Raw genomic sequence first — 26,219 nt, forward strand, 5'->3', positions numbered from 1 at the left:
GGATATCTGGAAGTAGTTATGGTATTTTAAGAAAAGAGCCACTTTTAACGTAACTCTAACTTCTAGCCAGAGGTAAGTTAGGGTTCCAAAAAACTGTAAAGTATACTACAAAATAAAATGGTACGTCATTTAATGAGAATAGAGAGGATTATTGGCCAAATAATCAAAAAATAAAACAGAAAATTTAAAAATAGAATCCGAAACCTTCCCACCTTCTACGTCCAGAAATTTTTATTTTGAACTTTGCTGTTATACTTTAGGATCAACTGAGGGTTTTCTTCTGTTTTTTTTTTTAATATACAGTTTAAAAATAAATGGCGATTTTAAGTGAAAGTTTGATGAAAAGAAGTATTGTATATTTCCATGAATTAACTAGAATGAGTTTCAGTGATTTCTTTTATATTTATGGATGAATTTCCTTTGAGTTTTTCGCGGTAAAGCAAGGATCTTAAAGAAGTGAGTAGTCTATTTGCTCCTTTAAATAGGTTTTCTTACGAGAAAGTGATATTACTTTATTTTGAAAAGAGATAATTTCAAAAGTAGGAACTGCAAGGCGCTATTACTAGCTCAACTAATTCTAATTCCTAAATATATTTTATATATTAGAATAGTTTAAGATTAAGTACTTTCGCTACATTTTCTTTTTTCCTATTCTTAACTTGATGAGATTCAATATTATTTTTGAAACAATAATTAGATATAAATCAATGAAAACAAAATATTTTGAATGACCACATTTCTATCGATCAAATTTAAAATCGATTTATCGATACTTGATTTTACCAAATGTCAAATTAGACTCCAGTAATAATAATTTTATGAGTCATATTTCGAGACTGTATAAGCGTTATTGCCTTAATCATTATTTTTACAAAATTCGTTTTTTATTATACATAGTAGAACAAAAAATAATTGTAATTAAATTTCTTTCTTTGGAAAATATAATTTTTTTAACTTGCCAGATTATAGTTTATTTAATGTAAGTTTCATAACATTGTATTATTCCCTCTTAATGAGGAATTATGTTATTATGCCATCTACTGATATAAACATGGTAGAGGCTGTTGTGATTTGTTACTGGACTGGGTGTACTGAAGTACCTGTTTGGGCACCTAGCTAGAAAAATATTAAACGAATTCATTATTTATTTTTTTATATAGTTGTGTTTTTATTTCTAAAATTAATGTAACTTGCCTTTCTTTATTTAGTTGGAAGTACAAAAAAAACGTGAGGATAAATTTATATTTAGTTTTGAAATAATGTAGTTCTAATTAAGTGTATAAGGGATTAAAATAATTAAAAGACGGCGTGAAAATACTGTCTAACAAGTCGAAATGACCACTCATAAATCCGGTGGCCAAAGTGGTAGGAAAAAAGTTCAGGTAAATAAAAAGTTAGCCTGTTGAATTTCATAAATTTTTCTAAATGTGATTCAAGATTTAACTATTCAAGATATCGTACCATGAAATTAAGGATTTCTTGTTTTTTATTGAATAAAAAATCAGAATTATTTGTGTGTTAGGTTTCATTCGTTATTCGTGATGAAGTTGAAAAACAGCATAGAGCCGGGGTCAATTCGTTACAATATGATCCGCATATGCAAAGACTTTACTCTGCTGGCAGAGATAGCATTATCAGGACATGGAGTACAAAACAGACCAGTCGAGAACAATATATACAATCCATGGAACATCATACGGATTGGGTCAACGACATTGTTCTCTGTTGCGGGGGAAAAAACTGTAAGTAAATGATAATTCTTCATTTCTATTGTTTTGCCATCCTCAATGTAAGGAGTTTACAGTACAAAGTTTCGGGCAAGAATTTGATAAAACATGGATAATTTGCAAACAAAAATTTATTACTTTGTTATTATAATCCTTTGCAATTCCTTGTTTAACTTGTGTGTAGATATTAGAAGCTTCTTAAAGTAACTCTGGATAATCCAATTATATATTCTGCTTAAAATTCATTCTACAATTTTTCTGAAACCGCTTTTAATTTAATCTAATATTTCTTCTCTAGTTCAAGACTAGTTTGTTATCGGCCTTAGTTGTTACTCCAAGATAAAACAGTCGAATACTGTTTGCCGATAATCACTTGCTATCAAGTTGACTTGTTTATACATTCCACTGTTTTCAACTCGATTTTTTGGGTATTTTAATCACAAAAAGAAAGATAAAAAGTAAACAATTGCTCAACATAAAATTAACTACAATTCTTACAAGTTCTAAACATTTTCTTCAAACACCTTGATAATTCTACGTAGTGCTTGAACATGTTCCTTGGAAATCTGTTTTCTGAGTGCACTACCGGCGCCCATAAACTCAGGTCAGCCCCTAGCTCCCATGGTAATCCCTGGTTTTTAATTATTTTTTTTGTATATTTCCAATAATTATAATTTCTACTACTAAAAAAGTCATTTGAGGATACGTGCCACATTTTTCAAATCCCAAATATACCAATTAGTGTTTCATCCTATTTTCAAGAGAAATTCTATAATGAAATTTTAATAAACAATAGGTACAAAACTTTTTACTTTTTTAAATATCTAAACAAAAAATAAAATCACTGTTGCATGGTTTTGTCTTCATGACTTCTACATTCTCAGCAATTACTTCCACATTCTGGGGGGTGGGGATGGATTTGCTCTCTCAGTTGACAGCTCAGTCATGGTAGAGCACTGAGAATTCTTTTGGTGCGGAATGACTTCAGATGTTGACTCCCCAGATAAATAAAAAAAGTCAGTACTTTTCCTTCAATCTCTAACTTTATCCACCAATATTCTTTTCCAGTTCTTTGGTATCACTTTGCCTCTGGGATAAACCTATCTAGATAGTTAGATAAAATCTAAATAAATAAATTAGATATCTACAATAATATAATTGTAGGTGCACACTCCTAGTGTTTCTGTAGCTAAGATAGTTCATGTTAATGTAAATATTTTTTTAATTTAATTTCAGTGATATCAGCTAGTTCTGATACAACTGTAAAAGTATGGAACGCTCATAAAGGATTTTGTATGTCGACATTAAGAACACACAAAGATTATGTCCGAGCGTTGGCTTATGCAAAAGAAATCGAACAAGTTGCATCAGCCGGTCTAGATCGAGCCATCTTTTTGTGGGATGTAAATACCCTTACTGCACTTACCGCATCAAATAATACTGTAACTAGTAAGTATTTTAATCCAAGTATTGGATATGAATTAAAAGAAAAGAGTGTACTATAGTTGTTTTTCCAAACTTTAATGTCATAAGTGATCGAAAAAAGGGTATCAGTTTAAAAAAAAATGTTTTTTTAGCCGTTTTAATGGAGTGAGTAAAAAGCACTGGGTAGCAACAGTGATTAAGAATCGTTTTTTAATTCGGAAGAATTCTACCTATTAGCACATTAGATTATGGGATGGCCCGTTTCCCATTTATTGTAGCCATAAAAAAGTGTGGGCGACTCATTTTAGTTCTACAGTGCAGAAACTTCTTCTTTTTTTTCACAAGCTCCGGATTTTTCCTAGCAGACCTTTTTTTGAAATATCTTCTGAGAGCTCTTAAGGCCAAAGTTAATACTTTGATTGTTGCAAACTTATGGTAACGCTTTCAAACGGATGATATGTTAATTTCCTCCTGAAAAATTTAGATTCGCCACTTCTTCTGGGATATTGTCGCCCCTCCGAGAGTATTCCAGTCTTATTCATTAAGCTACCGATAAAGAAGACAGGATAAACCTAGCTCCACTTTGTTTCATCCAATTTGATGACTCTAGATAATTCTTGCAAAAAGATTACATTTATTTCTGCATTTTCTTTGTTCTTAAGGGTGTGAAAGTGATTTTTCGTCACACAGATCACGTTAATTTCCTGTTTAATTGATCAACTAGTTGAATTTGTCAATTAGTTATTAAGAAAATCTCCATTCACCTTATTTGTATTTTGCTTTTTTAATTTCAAAAAAAAAAAAATAATAAATTTCCTATTTTAGCTTTATTCTGTTTATTTTGTTGTTCACTAAAACTTTTAAATTGATTTATACTTAGTTTTGTTCCATTTTTTAACCAGATCTTCCTCTTTCTTTATTCTTTCACTTCTGACTTCTGTCAGTTCGTAATGTAATATATATTTCCAGTGAAATAGTTGATATTACTAATTTATTATTATTAATATTTTTTGTGTGTGTGTGAATGATACAATTTACATTTTGTGCAGCATCTTCCATCAGTGGCAGCAAGAATTCTATTTATAGTTTGGCTATGAATCCGTCAGGAACTGTGATCATCAGCGGTAGTACCGAAAAAGTATTAAGAGTTTGGGACCCACGGTCTTGCAACAAGCAAATGAAACTTATTGGTCAGTTTAATTTAAATTCAAAAAATTATTTTTAAAATATTGTTCCTTTACGTGGATTGAATAAAGAACAGCGAGTAATAGCGGTGTTTAATATGTACAAATTACTCTTTTATTTAGAAGAATAGTTCAATTTAAATACTTAATTGGATGTTTCAACTGCTTTTTTGTTTTGTTTTTTTATTAATTTGTAAATCTTTCAAAAGCTTTTTAGAAAGAACATTTAAAAGACATTAGGTTTACTTTTATTTTTACAATTTATGTACATACTTGGAACTTGTAGGTCACAGTGATAATGTAAAAGCGCTAGTCGTAAATCGAGACGGTACCCAATGCCTTTCAGGAAGCAGTGATGGTACGATAAAGATGTGGTCATTAGGTCAACAGCAATGTATTCAAACAATCCGAATACATAACGAAGGTGTTTGGGCTTTGATCGTATGTATATTATAGGTCTTTTATTTAACAATAAATCAATAAAAGATGTAATTACCTAGCTTAATCTTTTTTTTTTTTTATTTAATATAGGCTAGTGATAATTTCACCCAAGTGATAAGCGGTGGTCGAGATAAGAAAGTCTATTTGACAGATCTATGCACCAAGAGATCTGTATTACTTTGTGAAGAAGTTGCTCCAGTCTTGAAAATGGCTACTACTCCAGATTTCACTGGGCTCTGGGTGGCAACTTCCAATTCTTCCATCAACTATTGGGTTCGCACACTAATTACTTTATGTTCGTTACAAATCTATTTTTTTTTTTAAGTTTTGAAAATTAAATAAAAATGTATTGCATAAATTGCGAAAAGAAAGACACATAAGATTTCCATCACTTTCTTTTAACCTTGTCTCGATATGTTAGGTACTAACCTGATTATCTCCTTTTTCATTTTTTAAACAGACTATACCAAAACGAGATGCCGTTATTGCCGACCTAGACGAAGATACCGACGGAGCAGAACCGCTTTGTAAAAGGCCTGAACAGACTATCAAAGGTGGAGCGGCGATTAGGAAATTCCATATCCTTAATGATAAACGGTTAATCCTTACCCAGGATACGGCCGAATGTGTGGCTGTATACGATGTTCTGAAGGTAATTTACATCTAGTTTTATAATAGATTAGGATAAGATTTTGATAATCGATGGAATATTAGCGAGATTGAAGTAGGTTGAACATATTTCGACTTTGTAGAAAGATCGCTTGAACATTAGTGTGAATTTCTTGAAATAGATTTAAGGAGATGATTTGAGACTTCTCGCTTTTTTTTAAAGTTCTTTAATTATGCTCATAGTGAAGCCAAAGAACAGTTGAATTACAGTTGCTAACATAAGTAAAGTTTAAAATTGTAAAAAAACCTTGATTATTTTTAAGTGATAGATAGATAAGTGATCTAGAATTTTCGTGTTAGGCAACCAAAGTTGAAGATCTTGGAAGAGTAAATTTTGAAGAAGAAGTAAAGGCTAGGTTTAAGATGGTTTTTGTGCCCAGCTGGTTTAATGTTGATCTCAAAACTGGGGTAAGATTTGAATTTTTTACTTTATTCTGCCTTAAATGTATTGAAAGAATGAAATTAACTAGCTTATTTAAATAACTTCCTTTTTTTCAGATGCTAACAATACATTTAGGACAAGATGAGACTGATTGCTTTTCAGCTTGGGTCTCTGCAAAGGATGCTGGACTGGCGCATAATGATATAATCGATCAAAAAGGTAAATCACTTACTCCAATATTTGGTATTCAAGGCCAACAGTTTTAGAATGGAAATTAATTAATAAAGTTTTAAAGCAAAAAATAATTCTTGGACTAGTTCTTGATTCTTTAGGACTTAAATCATGGGGTGAGGAATTTTTCTGCCAAAAGTTTCCTGCTTGTTGTATTGATGTTTCTTGCTTGCATGCCATAAGTATCCATAATCAGAAACCTTGCAAGAAGCAGTTATAATACAAACAAAATGGAAAAAGATAATAAAATAGTTTACTGTTCTTCATGATGAGATTGTTTTCTTAATTTGAGTTTTACATCTTGTTTTTTTTTTGTGCGTTATGTGTTCCCAGTTAATTACGGCAGCGTGCTGTTGAAAGCGTTGTTAGAACATTGGTGGTCATCGTTGGTGGCCGGCGAAGAACAAGATTGCCGTAATAACGATGCCCAGTTAGTCTCTTCCCATCAGCTTAATGATTATTTTAGGGTACCACCGCATACGCCACTTATTTTTAGGTAATAAACACACAAAAAAAATATCTATACACTTATTAATACCGCAAGAAAATGAAATTATTCCTATAATTCTTTTGTTAGAACATAACTCCATGCTAATTATTTTACCTATTAACACTTTTTGTTGTAAACGTTTATGTTTGTTTTATTTATTTGCAGTGAAGTTGGAGGTCGTACCCTGTACAGGTTATTAGTTCAAGACGCTGGTGGAGAAACGGAGATTTCGCTTTTACACGAGACAGTGCCATCATGGGTAGCCGATATTGTTGTAGAAAAGAATTTACCTAAATTTAATAAAATACCATTCTACCTGGTGCCCTACTCAAGTACCCAGGTCAAAAGTATTAAAAGGTAAGATTTTTTTTTTTTGCATTGTTTATATTATACTTCGGGAATGTTATTCGAATGTTTATTTTTTACTTTCTCTTTCTTACTATATTGTAATCGTGCAGATTTTCGATTACTAGAAAAATTCGATTCAGCTCCTGTGAGTTCGATAGTTTTACAAATTGGTCTCGCTCCCTCCTTAAAGTTTTCTTGATACATCTTCTTCACACACTTGGCTTGATCTCTTCATTGTAGATGATGAGGATAAAGTTCTTGAACATTGTTATCTTCCAGTTACCTTTCTTTCAAAATGTTTTTTTATTTAAATTAAGTTTTCTTTTAAAGTATAGCATTTATACGATGAAAATAGCATGATTCGGAATTTCAAACGTTTTTTTGGCTTAAAATTACGTAGTTAAATTACACGATTGTGAGAGATCTACTTTGCATGAGTCTTCGTTTATTGACGATTAAATTCCTGATATACAACAGCCAGGGCCGGATTTAGATGAAAAGAGGCCCTAGGCTATTCCACTTTTGAGGCCCTTTCATCTCCCATTTTTAAGTTTGTAAATTACATAAGAGATAATAAAATACATCACTTCTGCGATATAAATATCAATATGTTAAATGAAACATGTTTTTAGAATAGTAATTTTAACTTTGCTAACAATTTTAATGTAGGGCCCTCTTGATCTTGAGGTCCTAGGCTGAAGCCTAGTTAGCCTATAGGAAAATCCGGCCATGACTACAGCTACATTTTGGATACAATGAATAATTTTTTTTTTTGTTCTGTTCGAATTAGACGTGTACTATCTCCTTGGTTATGAGACGATTTTCGAAATTTAATGCTTTAACAAGACAAGCTGAGGAAAGCTTTCATAAGATCAAAAAAAGATTATCTACATTTGGGACTTGAAGTACTCGGTAATCTGGTTCAGAATAAAATTAAAAATGCCAAACGTAGTTATTATGCAAAGACTTTTTCTATTATAAACGATGATAGATAGACTTGGAAAGAACTTAAAAAGTTAACATTATTTGAAAATTAACGCCAATTAAATAACATTCCTTTCAATAGTACTACTTGATATTTAGCTACTAGCTATGTCGTGCGTTTAAACAAACTATCTCAAAAATAAAAAAGTCGTAGACATATCGCACATATTTTGATACTCTTGACTTTGATAAGATTTTCTTAAATATTCGAATGTATATGAAATTGTTTATTTTATTTATTTATCTATTTTTTTCAGGGAACGATTATCTGCTAACGATTTTATTCAGATGCATAAAGTAGCCGAACATGTTTACGAGAAAATGTTAGGTTCAGAGACTGGATCAGTGGCTGGTGTCCAAGGATCTGAAAGAGCGTACGATGGAACCGATTCAACATCATTAGCCGAGGATAAAGTAGAATTACTCTGTAATGATCAGGTATGTTTACGAGCTAGATTTCTTGTAATAATTAAGAAAACTCTTATTAAATCTTCTTCACAGAAAGTCATTTAGTTATATACGTTGTACACTTTATTAACTCCTTAGTACTGAGAATGCACTCTAATGAACCATAATAGATCTTTTAGGTATCACTTTATGACCACTTATTTTGCAATTTACTTTTTTTCCAATATACCCTTAAATGTGTAAATATTGATTTAAGCATTTAGATAAAAAAAACTTATTCCTTATTGCTTACTAATCAAAAGGCAAAGAATTCTAGAAATGACAAAACGTGCAAAACTTCCTTTCAGACTACTCGGAACATGCTCCAATTTGCCTAATTAGCTTAAACGATTGATATACGAGGGTCGTTTGAAAAGTCCGTGCAAAGTCAGAGAGATAGCACCACTGGTGCGTATCGAGGTTATGTTTAGTTAGTAGCATCTCTTGGAAGAACACACACCAAGTTTCAGCCAGATCGGTCTATTTCTTTGTGTTTGGCATTCGTTTGAATCGAGGAAGTGGAGTGATTTTCAAAAAATGGACGAAAAAGAATTTCGTGTGTTGATTAAACACTACTTTATGAAAGGCAAAACGCTTCAGGAGACTAAAGAGAAGCTTGATAAACATTATGATGACTGCACCTTCGATTAGAACAGTTTATAAGTGGTTTCAAAATTTTCGGAGTGGCCATATGGGCACAAGTGACGCTGAACGTTCTGGACGCCCTGTTGAGGTTACTACTCCAGAAATCATTGATAAAATCCATGATATGGTGATGGATGACAGAAGAATGAAGGTGCGTGAGATTGCTAGTGCTGTGGGCATCTCGAACGAACGGGTACATAATATTTTGCATCAACATTTGGACATGACAAAGCTATCCGCAAGATGGGTGCCGCGATTGCTCACGCTTGACCAAAAACGAAATCGTGTGAAGTGCTGCAAGGACGGTTTGCAGCTGTTCCAGAAGAATCCGCAGGACTTTAAGCGTCGTTTCGTCACTGTGGATGAAACATGGATACATCACTACACTCCTGAGACCAAAGAACAATCTAAACAATGGGTTACCAAGGGGGAATCTGCGCTAAAAAAGGCGAAGACCGTTCCTTCGGCCGGAAAGATTATGGCGACTGTCTTTTGGGATTCGCAAGGAATAATCCTCATCGACTATCTGGAAAAGGGTAAAACTATTACAGGTGCATATTATTCATCGTTATTGGACCGGTTGAAAACCGAGCTGCAAGAAAAACGCCCACGATTGGCCCACAAAAAAGTCCTTTTCCATCACGACAACGCACCAGCTCTCACCTCAGCAGTTGTGGTCGCAAAATTAATGGAAATAGGGTTCCAACTCGTTTCACATCCCCCCCTATTCTCCAGACTTGGCTCCCTCGGACTACTATTTGTTCCCCAATATGAAGAAATGGCTGGCGGGAAAAAGATTTTATTCAAACGAGGAGGTGATTGCAGAAACGAATGGCTATTTTTCAGACTTGGACAAATCCTATTATTCGGAAGGGATCACAAAACTAGAGCAGCGTTGGACGAAGTGTATAAGCCTAAAAGGAGACTATGTTGAAAAATAAAAAAGGTTTACCCCAAAAAATTAAGTAGTTTTTATTTTTGCACGGACTTTTCAAACGACCCTCGTACAATGCTATCCTCAAACATGTCTGGATTTTACGGACTAGCACTTAACGGCTCAGCTGTACTCACAAACATACGAACTGTGTAGATATTTCAATCAAAAACTACACCTACGTTGACGCTACTTTCTGCGTGACTAACCTTATTGTTGACAATATACCCCATTCGTACATACAACTCGTCAAGACGAAATATCACTAGTTCTACATTGCTGTATTCGTTCAGTCTCTCACCCTGCTGTCATTTCATACGTCGTCTGTAGCATAAATTTTAACGAATGTGTGTAACCTGGCTTTAATATATAAGAAAAATTGGTGTTAAGTAAGGTTTTTGTAATGGCTCCTGTATTTCTTTCTTTCAATTTAAACTATATAGAAGTCAACTGAAATTTAGTAAAAAAATCAATGTTAAATTATATCGATTCGTTACAAGAATTGTTTTCTCTCTCTCTTTCTATGATTTCTATACTTCTTTTGTTCATTTTAGACATTGGACTCAAACATGGATTTAAGAACGGTACGTCATTTTATTTGGAAATCATCTTCTGATTTGATTCTACATTATCGTCCAATTAAAGGCACCAATTCAAGGCCATGATCGTTAGAGAACAACAATCATCATCATCACCACCAACAACAACAGCAACAACAGCAGCACTTGCATCATCATCGGCCCGGACTCGGCAAAGTGTTCACTAGGAATTATTCATCATTCGTTATCTAAAAATAGGCCATGAAAAAGAAAAAAAATTGTTGCTAGTAACATTTTTTTTGAGAGTTACTACAACAAAAGGAACTAAGTCAGGCTTCTTGGTATTTCGTGCTGCGTAATAATTTTTTTAAATTATTATTATTAATAATAAATCGAGAAAAAAAACAAATAATAAGATAAAGAACTGCTGTGGCAAGACCATCGACCATTTTTAAAGCGTTACAATTACACTTATGTGGTTGATTTCTTTTTTAACGGGAATAATTGTTTGGGGGAAATTACATCGTAACTTATAAAAAAAAAGTGTTTATTAACTTATAATCATTTCTGGGGACCATCCTTGTTATAAAAAGAAACAAATACGGGCAAAAAAAAGGTATATTTGGTTTAATATTTTAAAAATATATTAAATTTTTAAGATTATTTATTTTTAAAATTGTTGTCAGTTTGAAGATAGTTTTGTTTTTAAAATGATTATTCTTGTAATTTTTATTGTGTACAAGATTTTTCGTGATTATTTTAGTTATAACTTTCTCCTTGAGTTATTTGTATTTATTTATTTTATTTTATTTTATTTGTTTCCCCCGCAACACCGATGTAGGGGCGCCAACAAGTTGGGATGATCACATACATACTCTACATCTCCAGCAGTTCGCAAAGAATTTGAGTATCGTTTCTTTCTCCTTTCTGTTAATGATCTTAGTATTTCTGTTGTTACTTGTGGATCTCCCTATAGTTTTTACACAATCATTATTAACTTATTACCCTTTTTAATGTCATAAATGCGCACAAATTCTGCCCTTCAATCCACAATAACACCATCGCCATCGGGCACTCTCTATTTTCATTGAGGCACTTGTAGAAAATTTATGAGATATTATTTCTCATTCTAAGTGAAAAAATAAAGAGCATAAGGACAAATTATGCCTTATATAAAACCGATTTAAACAGTTAAACCAGTAAAATTTATTGTTTTAAAATTTTACAAAGTTCAATAAATGCATTTATTGCAGTCTATTTCGTGGATCTAGAAATGGAACATTAAACTATTCAAATTCTCACAGCTGAGTGAATTATCCTTCAAAGAGATATAAAAGTATTGTTTATTTTTTATTTGTTTTGGTATTATTTTAAACATATGACAGGTTTCTAGTTATTATCGAACTTACTCAGAGTTTGGTTCACCGACTCTATTGTATTTTGTAGCCTAGCTTGGCTATTCTATCTTTTTAGTTGTTTTAGCCGTTGTATTTTTTTTCGTTTTATGCAATAAAACGTATCCTAATAAATCTATCCTAAATACTAAAACATTTTTAAATTCCCAGACTTTAAATTTTATTAAAATATCGATTTAATTTTGTTTTCAATCAAAATCTAAATCACTAAAAGTAAGTTTTATTTTTCTTCTGACCATGTTCATTAATCCCTGACTTGTGTACAATTCTTTTTTTGAGCCTACCCAATTCGAATTGGCCTATTTATCGTCTTATTATTTCTCTCGTAAGCCATCTTTTATTTCATCTACTTTCAAATTGGCACACGTATTTTTGGATACATACGGTTAAGACTTGTTCGGATTTTTTTGTATTTTTATATCAGGAATTTAGGCAAAAACTGTTCCAATTAGGACAGAATCCATATAAATATTCCTGTTTACACTCCTTACAATTATGAATAAGAATTGATTTTAATCAGAATGACCTTAACATGGTAAGATACAATTTTGTGTGTGTTAGTGTTAGTGTTAACAAACCCATTAGTGGAATCATGTCTTGTTATTTTTGATATTTGATAGGGGACATTTAACTGGGTATAGAAATACAGAGTCGTAAACATTTATCTAATAAATGTGATATTTGTTTGACTTGTTGAAAAAAAATAAAAATAAAAAATAAATTCGAAAATATTTTTCAACAATTAAATCAACCACATTTTGTGTAATAAGTGTAAACAAGAAAAGAGTTATCTTCTGTGATTGATTCTTAGTTCTGTTGGTGAATTTCTTATATATTTGTAAATCATTTAAACATGACGGAATCAAATCGTGAATATTTATTATGTACAGTTTTTAATTTATAAGTTAAATAATTAATATTAAAAAAAAAAAAAAAAAAAATATATGCTTTGATATATTTTTGTTATAAAAATAAAAAATAAACTATAAAATCAAGTTCACCCTGGTAGCCACACTGGAATTTCGGTTTAATATTTAATTTTTTTTTGTTTTTTGGTTCGTCAGTTGAAAAATAAGTATTGGCGATAATACAAAAAAAAAAAAAACTTATATCTTCAAGTCCAAGAAGATAATCTGTAGTTTAAATCATTTGCATTATGAAATAATGTTTGAAAAAAAAAATTATTTGATGGAATTTCAGGAAATATTGGCTTGAATAATGAAAAATAGGAATCTTACAATTGTAAGTTGTAAGCAAAGAAACTAGGTTTTCCACAATAATCAAATTAAAAAATTAAAACAACCTTTTTTTAATGTAAGTATATTTTATATTTAAACTGTATATTTAAAAAACATGCTTAATTATCTAGCTAGTATTATTAAGATAATAATGAAGTTAGTAACTAAAAAGAAAAAATAGTATTACTTCTTATAAATACAAAAATGAAAATAATTTTAGGGCTCTGTAAATAGTTTAAAAAAAATGGATTATATATGAAATGTATTGTAAGACATTTTCTCCGGACTCTAAAGAGAAACTTGAAAAAACAAATTAATAATATTAGGGAAAAGATTATGCGGGTGGTTAGACATTCTAGCACACCTCGGATAATACCGGTTTCGAATCAAGCCTGCCTTTTATGATATTTCTCTTTCCCCCCCCCCCCCCGGAAGTCTCTTAATGCTCACTGTCCCATGGGTGTGCTCTGAAAATAGCTCCTGGCGCGCTACAAAAATTCAGATGTGGTACGCGCCTTAAAATAATGAAAATAATTTATAATAATATTTGGGGAATTAAGAAGTTGTAAACAAGCATAATAGTTGTGCAGGGTTGTATACAACAAAGCCTGTCGAACCTGTTTCTTTTTTAAGTTGTAACGGAGCTTATGTAAAGGAGAGGTTGAAGGTTTTAATTTACAGATGGTCGATTATTTTATCTTGGTTAGTTGTACGTAAATGTGGGTGACATTCCGTTAGTTATATAAAAATTATATGTAGATACATATTTAGCCTTCTAAAAGAAAGATTAGATGTACATGTTTTGATTTTAATTTCAATTTTTGAAGTTTTTACTAAAATTTATGTTCCATTTTCAGTAAAAGCCATAAAATCTTTTCCTTTTTTTATCCAACTTCAAATAGATGCCATTTCGTTTCTTACGATCCAATATAAATCAGCTTTATATTGGGAGAAGTAACAATTAGCTCACTGTAATTGTTGATAATATCTTTTGACTCCGGCTTTATTTTTTTTCACCCTGGATTGTAGGTTTCAGCTAATTGGACAAAAGTACGTAATAGGACTCCCGTTAATGTCTCAAATCTTAAGTCTTGTTGACGATTTCAGTGACTTGTTCGCCAAGTTAAAATATATCACTATTTTCTCTCACTTTTTTTTTTAAAATCTTTTAATCCAAAAACCTTGCAACTCCGAATATATCTGGCAATTCATGAAGCTGGCTTAACATCCAGTGGCTCTGAAAGCACCCTTTTGGGTATAATTAGAACTTAATGATATCTTGTAGAAGGCTACCTACCATTAGTGTAGTTTCTCTCCTTCTGCTTCATACGCCATTTATTGTGGATAAATTAAGCAGAACATAAATTACTTTAAAAAAAAAATAACTTTCTAAATAAAGAAATAATTACAAAACCAACCTCTCAGGGCTAAATGGTAATCATAAGTCAGTTACGTACTGCATGCTGGAACAACTGACATGGTATTAACCAAAGAATTTAAAAAGTGTTTAAAAGGAAAATACAAAAACAAAATTGATTTCATGTATTTGGATTTTTAATATTACATTTTTTATCTTTATACTACAAAATTAGAAGTTTTGTTTAAACATGACGTGTTTCTTAAGAAAACATTACACGCTCACATTTCCTTTTCTAGGCTAGATTATCATTAATAAAAAATAATAATAATTTAGATTTGACTGTATTAAACAACTACCAGAGTAAACCTAATAAAAACCTTCATATATATAAATAGCTTCATATGTATGATTCGATGCAAGCGACCAACATTATTGCCTTCTGCCCGTTAACAAGACATCTCAAAGGTATTAATGTATTTGTAGGTCCACAATAGATTTTACTTTAGATTAGGGTACAAGATCTTTAATTTCTACAGATTCAACTGAAAAAAAAAACTATCAACAGATACAATACTCTTATTTCTTTACTAGTTTTTCCTCACTCTTTAGTCGTCGTTTTGTGAGCGTTATTTGCGAAGAAACCGATATCGTTAATATAAACCATCTTTTTTTTTCTCTTTGTCGACGTGGACATGTGTTATTGTGAACAACTCAGTTTTGATTTTGGGCTATTTAACAATCGAACAGGGTTCTGCCTTCTGTTTATAGTAAATTAATTGTTAAAGTATGGAGTTACATTTAATTACAGTTAAGTTATCAAATTTACACATTATACTTTTTAAAATAAAATAAAATTCCAATAATTTTAAGCAACCTACCTAAGTTTAGGAGCTTTGCCCGCTCTAAGTACCCCCACAGATAATTTTGAACTCGTTGTAGTAAAGTGCATGTGTTAAACAATATGAAAAGTGTGATATTTTCAGAAAAAACATTAAACCCAGTCGACGAATTTTTGTATATATTTTTAAAATGGTAACAGTTTTTTGTTTATCTCTATATTTATTTAAAATTGTGAAGAGTGCCTTGATAAATAACTAAAAAAGTGCACCATATAGTATTACAATTTTTTTTGTTTTGTTTTTAACAATAATTTTACCCATTTTCCAATTTTTTACAATTTAAAATCCCTACTTATTGTTATTTGATTAAAGGCAATATTAAGATTACAATTTTCATGTTCTCTCATTAAAGAAAGATAAACCAATGGAATCTGAACAAGAAATCATAAAACGTAATTAATGAGTTTGTTTCCATAAGTGCTACTTGATGGCACCCAAAAATAGTGCTGCCAACAGAAAATTGGGCAGTGTAATAATGAAATAAAGCCAGAATTTTATAAATTAGCTTATTTATATATTTTCCTTAACTTGTAATTTTGTTATGAACTGTTTATTTAAAACAAAAACAAGATTTAATGAAGTTACTGCTCCGTGTCTCCACTGTAAAGGATTATAAAAGTCAAAGAGGATCATCTGCATAAAAGTTACCAAGTTTACATATTACTCCTTTTTGTGGGCTTTTGAAGTTTAGAAGCTTATGTTATTTTTATTATCAAAACTTTTTTCAATTATTCATTGCATCTACTAGGGTTGGGCAATCTAAAGAGTATTTGCTCAATATCTTTTCAGCATCTAACATCTAGTAGCTCAGGTTTGTATCATTCATTCATTTACGGCCAACTGAGATGTAAGTTTAGTTGAATTAGATTCGTTGGATAGATTTCTTCTTGTTATTATTTGCCATTTAACTTTATTACATCTAGAAAAAAAAAAAATTCTTTGGTGCTGAGCCTCCTCACAGTGTTGCCTTTGAATGGCTAGTTGTGGAACTTCTTGTTACCTCCCTGAGGTTATATGACAATCGCATTAAGTACAGCGCGTGTTCATGAGGTCTGCTGAGTTTGTCATTTTTGCTTACTATTTTGTGTGTGTGTGAAATCATTGATTGCATCTTAGCCTATTTCAGAATATAATTATTCGTTTAAATTAGAAACATGAGTGACCATAATTTGTTTAATTTAACTCGTACCCAGAGGGTAATGTCAGGAGAATTAGAATATTTTCGGCCAATTAAAGGTTAATTTGTTAAAATTTTGGTATGTGTTTAATTTTATTACTTGTTTCCTTTAGAAATTTAATAGTTGACTGTGTGACTAGGACTATTATCATATTTTTCCCTGGAATGGTGCATAATTTTTATAGTATCTGAAATATCCTGCTATGGTATAGCAAATCCTTCTTCGTCGAGTCATTTCTCAAAGTGGGGCTTTCCCCACTTTTTTCATGATTTTTTTGTATCTTGAGCTGATCTCCAATTGGTTTCACCCTCTTTCTTCAGTTCATTTGCGAATCTTAAATACTCTTTCTTCTTTTCCTTTTATTCCTCAACGGTGTTCACTCTGTCATTCTTTTTGTCCACTTGCCATCTGCCAGGGGGTTTAAAAAAAGAACTCCTTCAAGTTGCTCAAACGTCGATAGAAAGGAGTATTCTAAACTTTACCAAAGGATAAAATAAAAAAATTAAGACTTAAGAAAAATTACGGTTCTAGACGACACAATGAAAATGTAAAGACAATGAAATAGAACAGGAAAGGGCGTTTAGCAAGAATGACTGATGATAGATGGACAAGAAGGATGGTTAACTCGACTAGGCTGAAATAATAGAAGGAAAAGAGGAAGTCATCAATTTAAGATGGGTACCAAACGGGGAAGAATGGTTCAAGGTAAACAATTATGGAGAAACTGGGAGAAAAATCTTTGCCAAGAAAGGAGCCTCTAAGAAAATAATCGTAAATAAAACAGATTTAATTTTTTTTATTATTAAAGTTTCTTTTTTCTTTGAAAAATGTTGTATATCGAACATTTATTATGTATACGAAATGGAAATAAAGGCTAATTTATGTATTTATTAATTAGGAAAATGATTTCTACGACCAGCAAATTTAATGAAGCCTACTTTCCAACCTAGGTACTTCGAATCCTGTTGGATTGATTTTTTTTTTCAATAATTACAAATGTAATGCTTCTAAATTACGAACTTATCCAAGTTTTTTTTAAAGAAAAAAAATCGGCTCTCAGAAGGTAACAGAAGATGATATGGTGGAACTTTTCTTGATGTAAGTGATATTATGTACATGTAAACTTTGGTCACGTATCGCATAGAAAATGTAAACAAAATGTAATAAACTGACCGTACCAATATACTGGCTGTACGAGGAAATTTTTGACACCAAAAAAAGTGACAAAATTGCCCTTTTTTATTAAGTAGCTAATCTAAACGGATGTCCATAATTAGTAGCTAATCCTTGGATAAGGATTTTTCTAGTACGATAAGAAAATCTAATTACTGAAAGAAAGAGTAAAAACTAGATTAGTTTAAAAAATGATTTATGAATTTTCAGTTTAATTAATTGTTGAAGAAATTTATTGGTAGATTAGAGCGCAAAGTAGAATAACAAATATTAATTTTATTTGTTTTGGTTACTCGTATATGTAGGTTCCATTGATATCCGCGATGATTAGAATAAAACTTCCGAAGTTTGAACAGAAATACAATGGGTCAAAGTTAACAAAAATGGGTACTGTTCAAAGCTCTATTGTTTAGAAGTTTGCTGCACTTTAATAATAAGCGTAAGTTTAAATTTTAACAAAATAATTGAAAATTGCAAGTTTTGCAACGAATTTATTTTATAACCTAGCATTATTAACCGGATCAAACATTCCATTTTTTTTCTTTAAATGACAAACCCGCAAAATATAAATAATACTCCTAGGATAATGGAAGAACTTAAAAAAAAAAAATACTAAAATAAATAATAACCTTACTTGATGTTGTTTTGCACCTACAATGATTACGATTAAAAATAAAAAAAATAGTAAAGATGTATACAGTTCTTGTTTTTAGTTACTAACATAATTTCATCCTTCTAATTATTAAATAAAAACAGTAATTTATCTTCCTTATTTTTAGTTTTGGTTGTTTGGTTAATCATTATTAATATTTTTTTATTTTATTTTGAGATCTACTTTCATCTAATAATTAAAAACATTGTAAAGTAGAAACTAGATTCTCTTTTCCAACAGAATTTCTGATTGGTTTGTACAGAGCATGCGCAATAACAGATAGATGTACCAACATTTACCAAACTAATAACTTTTAAAATTGTTAAAAATGTGGTTAGGAACGCAGCGTAAGATAATATCGTTGATTTTATCTGTCGTAGAACGTTTTTTCTAAAATCTATGACAGGTTTCAGAATTAATATTCATTATCAGAGGATGATTTATAAGTTTGATCATGGGAAAAAAGCTTAGTGCGCGACAGAAACATAAGTGGAAGTCAAATTCTCTAAACCAAATTAATAAATTAATCCTCTGATAATGGATTAAAATTTGAAACCGTTTAAAAATATATAAATATAAACATACAAATCACAACAACAGATAATACCAGTGACAAATTGAAACTGATCTGTGATCACTCAAGAGTACCAAACGTTAGATCAAAATTTCCAGACTTGAGAACTAGATCTCCCAAAAGGAAGGTTGCAAACAAATTCTTCCAAACTTTTGTAAGCACAAGCCAAAGTAATTTACAAACCAATCGGCAATCACAAAATTTCTGTTGGAACAAATGATTTCATTCACAATATCATTTGTAACCTTCTATTATTTTTTAATATATTTATTAAAATTTATATATATTGAATATATAAATACATGCTTTTTTTCCACCGTTCAATTTTATATAACAGATAATTAATCACAATAAAATAACTATAAACAGATACTAATTGCATTGTATACTATATTGGTTTTTGGTAAAATGGTTTTATACAATACAAGAGCTAACTTTTAAATAAGAGATCTTTACAATAAATACAGCCTTCTGTAGATTAATAGGGATATGGCCAAAACGATGCCGGCGACCATGATGTTGAACGTTTTCTCACCTAAATAGAAACCTGGCGGAGATGAATCCATTACCACAGGAAGTGTGGTGGCCGAACAGTCTGGCTGATTGGTCGAGTTTGGCGATGCTGTAAAGTTGGCAGCCGAAACAGATGATTTAAGTGCTTTTGAATTTGATTCTTTGGTATTCATCGTGTCTTTTCCTCCACCATTCGCTGAACCTTGTTGATCTTCGGCCTGTAATATCATGAAATTATAATACTTTGGATTCTTATCATGGAATAAATAATATGGCTGGCTTATGATTTTCAACATTCTCACAACCGTGTGCAAATTTAAATTATAGTTAGCATTGTTTAATTTATGTATGAGATGAGCATTTAAGCTTTGCCCAGAAATTCTTAAAAAAACAACAGCGGATTGCACAACGTCGATTTGTTGCCCAGGATTGGGTCTCTGGATAAGGGTTTGGCGCAGGAATCTACAGGAAAAAAAAAAAGTTAATTATTAACTCACCTTAAAGATTACACTCTTGATAAGTTGTGATTCATCTTTAGTAATGTCATTAGGTCTTTTACCTAGGAGTGATGAAATTAGACCACACTGAGGGCATTCCCATTTCAATGACCTTAAGGTTTGAAGAACAAGTGTATTAATTAAATAAATATATAAAATGAAAACTCATTTTAAGGTACTTTTTTGATATACATATATTGTCATAACAGTAATTCTTGATCTGATTCTACTCTTTGAAGGACAGCTTTGAAATGAAAAATATTATGGGGCTTGAAATTTAAAAATATATTTCTATCTCTTATTTTTTTTTACTCCAACAAAGAAATAGTTGCCTGTGAATCTATGAAAATCACAAAGTGGATCAGGCTAATATTAAACCCTTAGCACTCCATTAGTCGATTCTAATCACTACTAAATGAACTGTCACAACTAGTGTGAAAGAAATGGAAAAGAATGGAAATTAACGCTTTTCAGCAGTAACGAAGAGCATGATTTTTCCGTTTTCGCAGTATAATTTAAATATTATTTCTTAATTATACTGAACCTTAATATTTTAATGAAAAATAATAAAATCTCTGTTTTGGTCGACATCATTAATAATTGTGCGATTAGGCATTCTTTTCTCTACTGAATCATACTACGATCTAAGTTGAGAACTCTTTCATCGTCACCGTGTGAAAAATCCGAGTCCCAATCCAGTTGAAAATTTCATGAATCAATATTTAATCCATTTTCATTGGCGTAAAATTTTATCGTAATTCTTTGATTTCATCAATTTAGACTGATGAGATAAAGAAGTTGGTGTAAATTTATGTTAATATAAACTATCTTGGCTAATGTTCTAATCATTTAATGTAGATTACTAGTAAAATTAGAAACAACTTTTATGACAGGACACAGTGTTTAACTTAGTTCATTAACTATGACTTATTTAAAACAGAGTTTTCATTTATTTATTAAGAAATAAAATCAATTTTCATCTACAAGGTGAGCAATTGGAAAAATAGGAATAGAGGAAAAATCATTAGATAACCTTCTGTCCAAACAAACAAAGCAATTGGTGAGATGTTGAACAAAATTCACTGGAGCACCGATTGAGGGTAAAAATGTGCGACCAGTGGAAAGAACAATTTCTTTTATAAAAATAGGAATCTTTCACTATCTCCAATTTTTGGAATTCCAGATGATCCTAAACATGGGATAAGTTTATAGGTACCATCAATGGATTAGCTAAAAATATAAACTCACTCACCTCCTAGCTAAAGCTCTTCTCTCTTCTGGAGTATAATCTAAAGAACCGATTGTACCCTTACTTGCTGTAGGCATGAATGCAATCAGAGCAAGTAAAGCTGTTCTTATAGACCAAGACGGTTGCCAAGTTTCCGGATGATGTCCAGATATACTTAAGCATATCTTTTTATTAGTTTCAAAACGACCATTTGGCTAGAAATCATAGAAATCAAAGATAGGAAAAACAGGATTATTGTTGGATTTAAAAACTTAATCGTAATTCAGAATTTCAATTTAAAATTTTACCATACAGTTAGTAAAATTATGTTTGGTGGTTTCATTGGATACTGATTTGGTAGTATAATCCGTCCATGGTATAGACCGTCTTCGAATTCAGTACTTGGTGAACCTCGTACAGTAAAATGCCATTCAAAGAGGTTGTCCTCTAATGGATGAGCACTGTAATCTTCTGTTGGCTCTTGAAGTTCTTGTGCTTCCCTCATTAACCTTTTTACAGCTAAGTTGAAAAAAAATAAATAAATGTTAGAACTCATTTCTGAAAAGAATTTTTCAACAATCTTGAGCTAAACATACCTGGGATTTTAGTATTATATTTGGCCTGAAAATCCATTTTTTACAGGAATAATTTGTACTAGTTTGAGATCACAGAAAACTATATTAAAAAAAACAAAAACTAAAATTAATATTAATACTATAAAATAATTTTAATTTCCATTTCAAATTTCAAACTAGTTGGAACAACATTTTAACACAACACGAACCATTAACTTGAACAGAATAAACACTAGAAAATGACGTCAGGTTTAAGTGGAGGTTCAAGGACAAAATGATCACCTGACTCGAAATGCCCGCCTTTTTTAAATTTGTTCAAATTAGCGTCTTTTGCTAGTCTTTTTTTTTTGTAAATGTTTTAACAAATTACTTTTATTTTAATTCAAAAGATTAAAAATAAGAGCTGCTACAAATTAGCATTAAATTCCGAGCTTTTTTAATGGTTTAATTAAATTAGTAGCATTTGAACTAATTATTAATATTGAATGCTGTGTACTTACACAGCTATTGCTAATGTACATAGTCTCATATGCGTAATATTTCGCTTGTTTTTTTTTTTTTAGAACTGTAAAAAAAATAATACAAGTTGCAGTCGTTTCGTGAAATGTGTCTGTCTTGAAAACGTTAGGGAGATGACTCCCAGTATAGGAACTCCACTAAATCTTCAGATTACTGGTTGTCCGTTTGAGGAAAATAATCACGAGGAGATCGGCATTTCCTCTCCTGCTAGGATTGTGAATAAGAATTTGTTAATTTGTTGGTAAGGTTGGACGTGCAGTTGTTATGGAATTTTTATGGCGGTTTTTTTAATTAACTCTTGGACACAAAAATAATTTTGGGGTACGGTACGAAGGGTTAAGTTTGATTGATTAAACAGATTGAACACGATTGAAGATGAAAAGTTTAGTTGTGCTCCAAACCATCTGTGTAAAGAGTATTATTAAAACTGTCCGGTAGGACAGTTGTATAAGGGTTGATCGTCAAAAACTGCACGAAAAAGCGTAACGTTGAAAAACACCCAACTTTGACAATTTTTTTCTCTTTTTCTATAAAAGATAAAATTCCCAAATTTTCTTTAAAATATAGGGCAAACCCTCCTTTATAGCTGTAATTTTTTTGCAACCACCCAGATCTAATAGGTTTCGAGAAAAAAGTTGCTGAAAATGAGCAAAAACGGCTTTTTCAAAAAATGTTCTTGTTCTTGTTCTTGTTGTTGTTGTTGTTGTTGTTCTTCTTCTTCTTGTTACCTTTTTTGTAAACAACGTAGCGCCTAAACGCGTGAACCGATTTTCATGAATGAGGTGTCATTCGATTCGGAATTTTATGTAGATGTGCCTTTTGAGGGTCTCGATCCTGTACATCGAATGGGAGAGGAGTTAGCCCCCTTTATGTAAGGCCCCCTCCAAAATTATTATTACTAATTACTCTGTAAATCTTAGCCCGATTTTGATAAAATTTGGTAGGATGATAGGGTTAGGGCTCCCCTACGTAACATTAAAGCGGCAATCAGCTCTTACACTTGTTAAGGGGAAGTATAGGAATCGTTTCAAATTATCGACACGTGAACCGATTTTCATGAATGAAATGTCATTCGAATCGAAATTTTGTACAGATTTGCACTATAAAGGTCTCGACGCCGTGCCTCATAAGGAGGGGAGTTTGCCCCACCCAAATAAGGCCCTTTCTAAAACTATTATTACCAATATTTCTATAACGCTTAGTCCGATTTTGATAAAATTCAGCTCGAATAAGTGGTTAAAGCTCCTCTACATTGCTGATGCTCTTGCACCTACTAAGAGGAAGTACTGCAATCGTTTAAATTATCAATGAGTGAACCGATTTAAATCAATGAATTGTCGTTCGATTAAAAAATCTTTGCCTCTTTGCCTAGAAGTACTGCAATCGCAGTTTATTTTTCTTACTCCTCTTAAAAGGAAGTAATGAAATCGCAGTTTAATTTTGCTATTTACGCACAAATACCTTCCTATTTTATTCAAAACGCTTTTTCAAAAAAAGTTGTTACTGAGGATGGTTTGGGGGACCTTAACGATAATCATTCTTTAAAAAGATCTCTCTAGTGGTAGTTACGGTTCCGACTTACCATCTTATCAGGTTATAATGATAGAATTGCTTATTCCAAATTTAAAAAATTCTGTAAAGCAGATATGTAACTTTGTAAAATAGACAAAAAGGAAAATCTATCCAAAAGGTACAAAAATCTCTTTAACAAAAACTTACAGTTTAAAATGTTAAGTATAAGGGTTGATTAAACGCCAAAAGGTACACAAATCAGCAAGCACCCAACATTTCATTAATTCTTCATTAATATTTAAGTAATTTTACTGCATTAATTTTCATTAATATTTTTTAGAATTTATTAGATGTCACAGACCCTTATGCTGGCCACTTCATTTATATTTTTTTGTTATAATTATGATAAATCACACATATGTACATGCATGTTAAAGTAGAAAAAGACAAAGTTAGAGTAGGCTACTGTCTTGAATTCGTCTTACCGAAATATTCGTGAGCACAAATAACACACAGTTAATAACAAGTAGATTATTCAACAACAATTATTGATTTCTCAATTGTAATTTAATTTAGTCCCCCTAATTTTACTTATAGTAAAATACTGGAATAATTAGCTGTCCTAAAAATATACATATCTTATTTACTTTATATTACATATTACATTTTTTTTTATAAAAAAAAGTTTTGAATTTTTTAGCCTCATAATTTTTTTTTATTTTTTATAACGTTTTTCTTTTTAACCTGTATTTAATAGTTTGATTATTATAAATAACTAGATATTACAGTCAATCTACAGTGCTACTTGAACAAATATTTTGTAGACGAAAATGGCCAGCATAAGGGTCTGTGACATCTAATAAATTCTAAAAAATATTAATGAAAATTAATGCAGTAAAATTACTTAAATATTAATGAAGAATTAATGAAATGTTGGGTGCTTGCTGATTTGTGTACCTTTTGGCGTTTAATCAACCCTTATACTTAACATTTTAAACTGTAAGTTTTTGTTAAAGAGATATCATTGGTTCTGGGGTAAATCTTCAGGATAGCTCCCCGGAGGCGTGGCCTAATTCGAAGTGATCCTGATTCGCTGTTACTATAGAACCCGCCATATTCAAATATAAATATAAAACTATTTCTTTATTTTATATGTACACTTAAATCTAGCGGGTTATATGGTAACAGCGAATCAGAATCACTTCGAATTATTTATTTATTTCTTAATGGGGGGCTTCACCCCCTGATTTTTTTCTTAATGGGGGGTTTCGCCCCCATTCCCCCCTCCTAACCTACCTAATCACCCTCAATTTTTTAATTTGTGTCACAAGATTCATTACAATAATTACACAGAACAACACAAAAGAAACTTACCTTATTCTGTGGAGTCCTTTACCTGAGGAGGGTGTACTTGGCGGGGTCGAATAGCCTCGGCACCTCCAACCATACTTATCAATCGCACTATTTTTTTTTGTTATTTTCATATCACATCCACACTTCGGACATACATATCTCCTACTGATCAAACCAACATCCATAAAAATTTTTAAAACATTCATTACTCCATCCTCACTCACACTACAATCATGCTTTAATTTTTAAAAAAACTGCAAATTTAAAACGCTCATGCTCATAAAGTTACAAAAAAAAGGCACCTCAAATCACAAACAGGGCACTCGCGGGAACTAATAATACATTAAAAAGGAAGCAGTTACTATGCAGTAAGTGTACTGCGCTTGCGCGCGAAACATAAGCGTTACGAAATTCGCACAATCCGAAACAGTTCATTGGCGGGAAGTAGTTTAAATTTTCACCGGTAGGTGCGCTGTACTTCCCACCTCCTAAAAATAAACAGGCCACACCTCCGGGGAGCTATTCTATAGATTAGCCAGTTCTGGTAATCTCTTTTGTTTTCAAACAGAGTTTCGAGCCATCAGTCAAGAAGCCTAGCAAGAATTTTGTACCATCTATTAAGTTCCAGTCTTTTTGATCTTTGTGTGGATTTCATGTGCGCATGGGTACGATAAAATCTCTCTTAACGACAATTTCGCTAGTTAATTATGCCATATAGCAGTAACTACTAGCGCTTCCTCGCAGGAATGAAAACAGTATTGTTCTGTGACCTTCCTTGATGTCGCTTAAGCTTTCAATCGTCTGTGGCACCAGGAACTTTAAGGGAAATTAAAGAAAATCTTTCTTGAACTTACTACTTAATCTTTTCAGGCAGTGGAAACAGCTAATTCTGTCTTTTCCTCAGCGCCAACGGAAGATCGTTAGGAAATATTCTTCGGGCGAACCTTACATACTATACTTCTTCGTACTTCTGCTAAAGTCACTGAAATCCATTCTGACTCCTAAATACAGCTTCTACTCATTTACAGTTTATACCAAAACAGAACTTGGCTCAAACAAATGGGCAATAAAATTTAATCCGCAAGAA

At 31.5% G+C, this 26,219-nt stretch overlaps 2 protein-coding genes across 5 annotated transcripts; one reads left to right on the top strand and one right to left on the bottom strand.

Moving 5' to 3' along the window:
- Positions 1 to 826: 826 nt before the first annotated feature.
- LOC141458917 (WD repeat-containing protein 48) lies at positions 827 to 17,430 on the top strand. Of its 2 annotated transcripts, none has more exons than XM_074137500.1 (14): positions 827 to 979; positions 1,209 to 1,382; positions 1,523 to 1,742; positions 2,964 to 3,176; positions 4,202 to 4,342; positions 4,623 to 4,777; positions 4,868 to 5,050; positions 5,238 to 5,429; positions 5,747 to 5,854; positions 5,945 to 6,047; positions 6,393 to 6,555; positions 6,715 to 6,906; positions 8,139 to 8,319; positions 10,462 to 15,859. In XM_074137500.1, the coding sequence occupies exons 2-14, from the start codon at positions 1,335 to 1,337 to the stop codon at positions 10,570 to 10,572; spliced, it is 2,010 nt and encodes a 669-aa protein (XP_073993601.1). In that variant the 5' UTR covers positions 827 to 979; positions 1,209 to 1,334; the 3' UTR covers positions 10,573 to 15,859. The 2 variants fall into 2 exon arrangements, 1 of the variants encoding a protein (XP_073993601.1); XR_012461275.1 differs by lacking the exon at positions 827 to 979 and adding an exon at positions 17,068 to 17,430 and having other exon boundaries at positions 1,028 to 1,382; positions 10,462 to 13,175.
- LOC141458924 (ubiquitin-conjugating enzyme E2 J1-like) lies at positions 17,313 to 26,219 on the bottom strand. 3 transcript variants are annotated; one of them, XM_074137512.1, is made up of 6 exons: positions 25,987 to 26,219; positions 21,770 to 21,848; positions 21,487 to 21,692; positions 21,198 to 21,388; positions 19,946 to 20,057; positions 17,313 to 19,666 (listed from the first exon to the last, which is right to left on the bottom strand). In XM_074137512.1, exons 2-6 carry the CDS (start codon positions 21,804 to 21,806, stop codon positions 19,388 to 19,390), a joined length of 825 nt encoding a protein of 274 aa, XP_073993613.1. In that variant the 5' UTR covers positions 21,807 to 21,848; positions 25,987 to 26,219; the 3' UTR covers positions 17,313 to 19,387. The 3 variants fall into 3 exon arrangements, with proteins under 3 accessions (XP_073993613.1, XP_073993612.1, XP_073993611.1); XM_074137511.1 differs by lacking the exon at positions 25,987 to 26,219 and adding an exon at positions 21,958 to 22,027; XM_074137510.1 differs by lacking the exon at positions 25,987 to 26,219 and having other exon boundaries at positions 21,770 to 22,001.

The sequence above is a fragment of the Rhodnius prolixus genome, unplaced genomic scaffold (assembly GCF_049639745.1).
Source record: "Rhodnius prolixus isolate KJV_2025 unplaced genomic scaffold, Rpr scaffold_5, whole genome shotgun sequence".
Lineage (NCBI taxonomy): Eukaryota > Metazoa > Arthropoda > Insecta > Hemiptera > Reduviidae > Rhodnius > Rhodnius prolixus.

Coding starts and splice junctions, on each gene's coding strand:
- LOC141458917 (XM_074137500.1), top strand. CDS start 1,335: ATGACCACTCATAAATCCGGTGGCCAAAGTGGTAGGAAAAAAGTTCAG. Junction 1,743..2,963: donor CTGTTGCGGGGGAAAAAACT/GTAAGTAAATGA, acceptor ATTTAATTTCAG/TGATATCAGCTAGTTCTGAT. Junction 4,778..4,867: donor AAGGTGTTTGGGCTTTGATC/GTATGTATATTA, acceptor TATTTAATATAG/GCTAGTGATAATTTCACCCA.
- LOC141458924 (XM_074137512.1), bottom strand. CDS start 21,806: ATGGATTTTCAGGCCAAATATAATACTAAAATCCCAG. Junction 20,058..21,197: donor AGAAGAGCTTTAGCTAGGAG/GTGAGTGAGTTT, acceptor TCAAACCTTAAG/GTCATTGAAATGGGAATGCC. Junction 19,667..19,945: donor TCAAGAGTGTAATCTTTAAG/GTGAGTTAATAA, acceptor ATGATATTACAG/GCCGAAGATCAACAAGGTTC.